The sequence below is a fragment of the Rattus norvegicus genome, chromosome 5, assembly GCF_036323735.1.
Source record: "Rattus norvegicus strain BN/NHsdMcwi chromosome 5, GRCr8, whole genome shotgun sequence".
NCBI lineage: Eukaryota > Metazoa > Chordata > Mammalia > Rodentia > Muridae > Rattus > Rattus norvegicus.
This window is the reverse complement of record NC_086023.1, coordinates 62840676-62843255: the sequence shown is the minus strand read 5'-3', so window position 1 is coordinate 62843255 and position 2580 is coordinate 62840676. Positions and strand designations below refer to the sequence as shown.

At 44.6% G+C, this 2580-nt stretch overlaps 1 protein-coding gene across 1 annotated transcript; it reads left to right on the top strand.

Moving 5' to 3' along the window:
• Nucleotides 1-206: 206 nt before the first annotated feature.
• Nucleotides 207-1163, top strand: Or13c7b (olfactory receptor family 13 subfamily C member 7B). The gene has a single exon (NM_001000581.1). The coding sequence runs from the start codon at nucleotides 207-209 to the stop codon at nucleotides 1161-1163; it is 957 nt and encodes a 318-aa protein (NP_001000581.1).
• Nucleotides 1164-2580: the final 1417 nt, after the last annotated feature.

The following is a 2580-nucleotide window of genomic DNA, read 5'->3' as shown; positions in this document are numbered from 1 at the left end:
CGGTTGGCTATCAGAGGCTTCTCCTGCTTCACCAATGCATTCCGATCTCTCAGACAAACTAATAATGATTTTATCCCTTCAACACTGACTTTACTTCTAAAAGGGCACGTTTAGTTATACATCCTAGAACCATGCCCATATCCTGATCCGGATGAGCAAGTGCTTGCTGTCTCCTGTTTTCTCAAGAGGGGAGGAGAACATGAGAGATGGAAATAGCCAACCAGTCCACGGTAGCTGAGTTTGTCTTGCTGGGATTGTCAGACCACCCAATGCTGGAGAAAACCTTCTTCGTGCTCATCCTGCTGATGTACCTGGTGATCCTGCTAGGCAATGGGGTCCTTATCCTGGTGACCATCCTTGACTCCCACCTGCACACGCCCATGTACTTCTTCCTGGGGAACCTCTCCTTCCTGGACATCTGCTACACCACTTCCTCAATCCCCTTGGTCCTGGATGGTTTTCTCACTCCCAGGAAGACCATCTCCTTCTCAGGCTGTGCCATGCAGATGTTTCTGTCTTTCGCCATGGGAGCCACGGAGTGTGTGCTCCTGGGCATGATGGCGTTTGATCGCTATGTGGCCATCTGCAACCCCCTTAGGTACCCCGTGGTCATGAGCAAAGCTGCCTATGTCCCCATGGCCGTCAGCTCCTGGGTGGCTGGCGGTGCCAACTCCATGGTGCAGATCTCCCTTGCTGTGCAGTTGCCTTTCTGTGGGGACAATATCATCAACCACTTCACCTGTGAGATTTTGGCAGTCTTAAAGCTAGCCTGTGCTGATATCTCCATCAATGTGATCAGCATGGGGGTGGCCAACGTGATCTTCCTGGGGGTCCCAGTTCTGTTCATCTTTGTCTCCTATATATTCATCCTCTCCACCATCCTGAGGATCCCCTCTGCTGAGGGGAGGAAGAAGGCCTTCTCCACCTGCTCTGCCCACCTCACCGTGGTGATTGTCTTCTATGGGACCATCCTCTTCATGTACGGGAAGCCCAAGTCCAAGGACCCACTGGGGGCAGACAAGCAGGACCTTGTAGACAAGCTCATCTCCCTCTTCTATGGGGTGTTGACCCCCATGTTGAACCCCATCATCTACAGCCTGAGGAACAAGGACGTGAAGACTGCTGTAAGAGACCTGGTGGGTCAAAAATGCCTAATTCAGTGACAGTGAGGAGTGGGTTATTTCCTAGATCTCTGTGAACATCAGGGCTCGGCTGGGAATAGTCGCTTATTCAGCATAGACTTCTCGCTAGCCCTATAAATCAGTTTGAACTGAGTTCTTTTCGAGTGACTAAGGCTGGACCATCAGCTCTTTAGAATAAAGACACTGTACCAAATGGCCCAGAACCAAGAAAACGTGTCTATGAATATTAAATGTTCTTTGTACTCCAACAAAATAAACAGTCAAAACTTTGAGAAAAATATACTTCTCTCTTTGTCAGTAAAGACTAGATGGGATATGTACATGAGGTTTTGTCCCCCCTACTGTACAGTTGGGAAGTGAGAAAAACTCACTTCTTATTTTTATTTAGACTCTTACTATGCAGCCCAAGTTCGTCTGGAATACATAATCGCCCTCCATGCTTAGACTGTTCTCACCACTTCCAAAGTTTCCCCTCACCCTCCTCAGTCAATCCCCACCTCTGATCCCATGGAACACCTAAGTAAATTCTAGAAAGTTTCCTTTTCTCTAGAAATTTCAGATAATAGAAAATGTATTTACTTTTTACATCTGGTCCGTTTTCTTTTCCTCATTCATGGTTTCAATTTATCTGGTGGTAAGATACATTAACAAAAAAGGGCCTCGAATTCAAGAGGGAGCACAGGACAGGGAGGGGGAGGGGGATAGATATGATACAAATACAGTATACTCTTGTCTGTCAAAAAAAAATTGTAAAAAGCATCTGATATATCCAAAGCAGAGTTCAAATGGAATGTTAAATTTTTAATATATGCCAGGATTTATGACCCAACTTTGCACTTTACCAAGCTCAAAAAATAACAAAGTAATCAATCTAATGTGGGTAAAAGGAAATTATAATTGGAACAAGCATAGCAAAGTGGAAAAGGTGCAATAGAAAACATTAACAAATCCAAATAGATATTCTAGAAGACAACAATGTTGATAAATCCCTAGCATGCTTCAGACGGTGATAGAAAGAGAGTAGATGAACAGACAGACGACTGATAGTACACGAACTATCAAAATCAAGAGTGAAAAAGAATTTCTGCTGACTTACAGATATCAAATGACATTAACAAGAATATTATGAATTACTTTAGGAACATGAAATTTGACAATTTAAACGACATGTACAGTTGTTTGAAAAAAAATCCAGTTTTCAAAACCATTAAAAGAGGAAACAGAGGCATTTGAGTTCCAGGAAGCTGAGGGGAGGAGGCTTGTGTCTGAGCTTCCAGACCGTCTATTTCACTGACAGTCGGCCTGGGGAGGACGCCTGGACGCATCAGAAGCAGGAAACGGGGAGCTTGTTTTAAATAGAAAATAGCTGTACAGCAAATGTGGAAGAATTCGATGGTGCTGGCTAAGGGAGCCGTAAAATGCCACAGAAGAGCCCTTC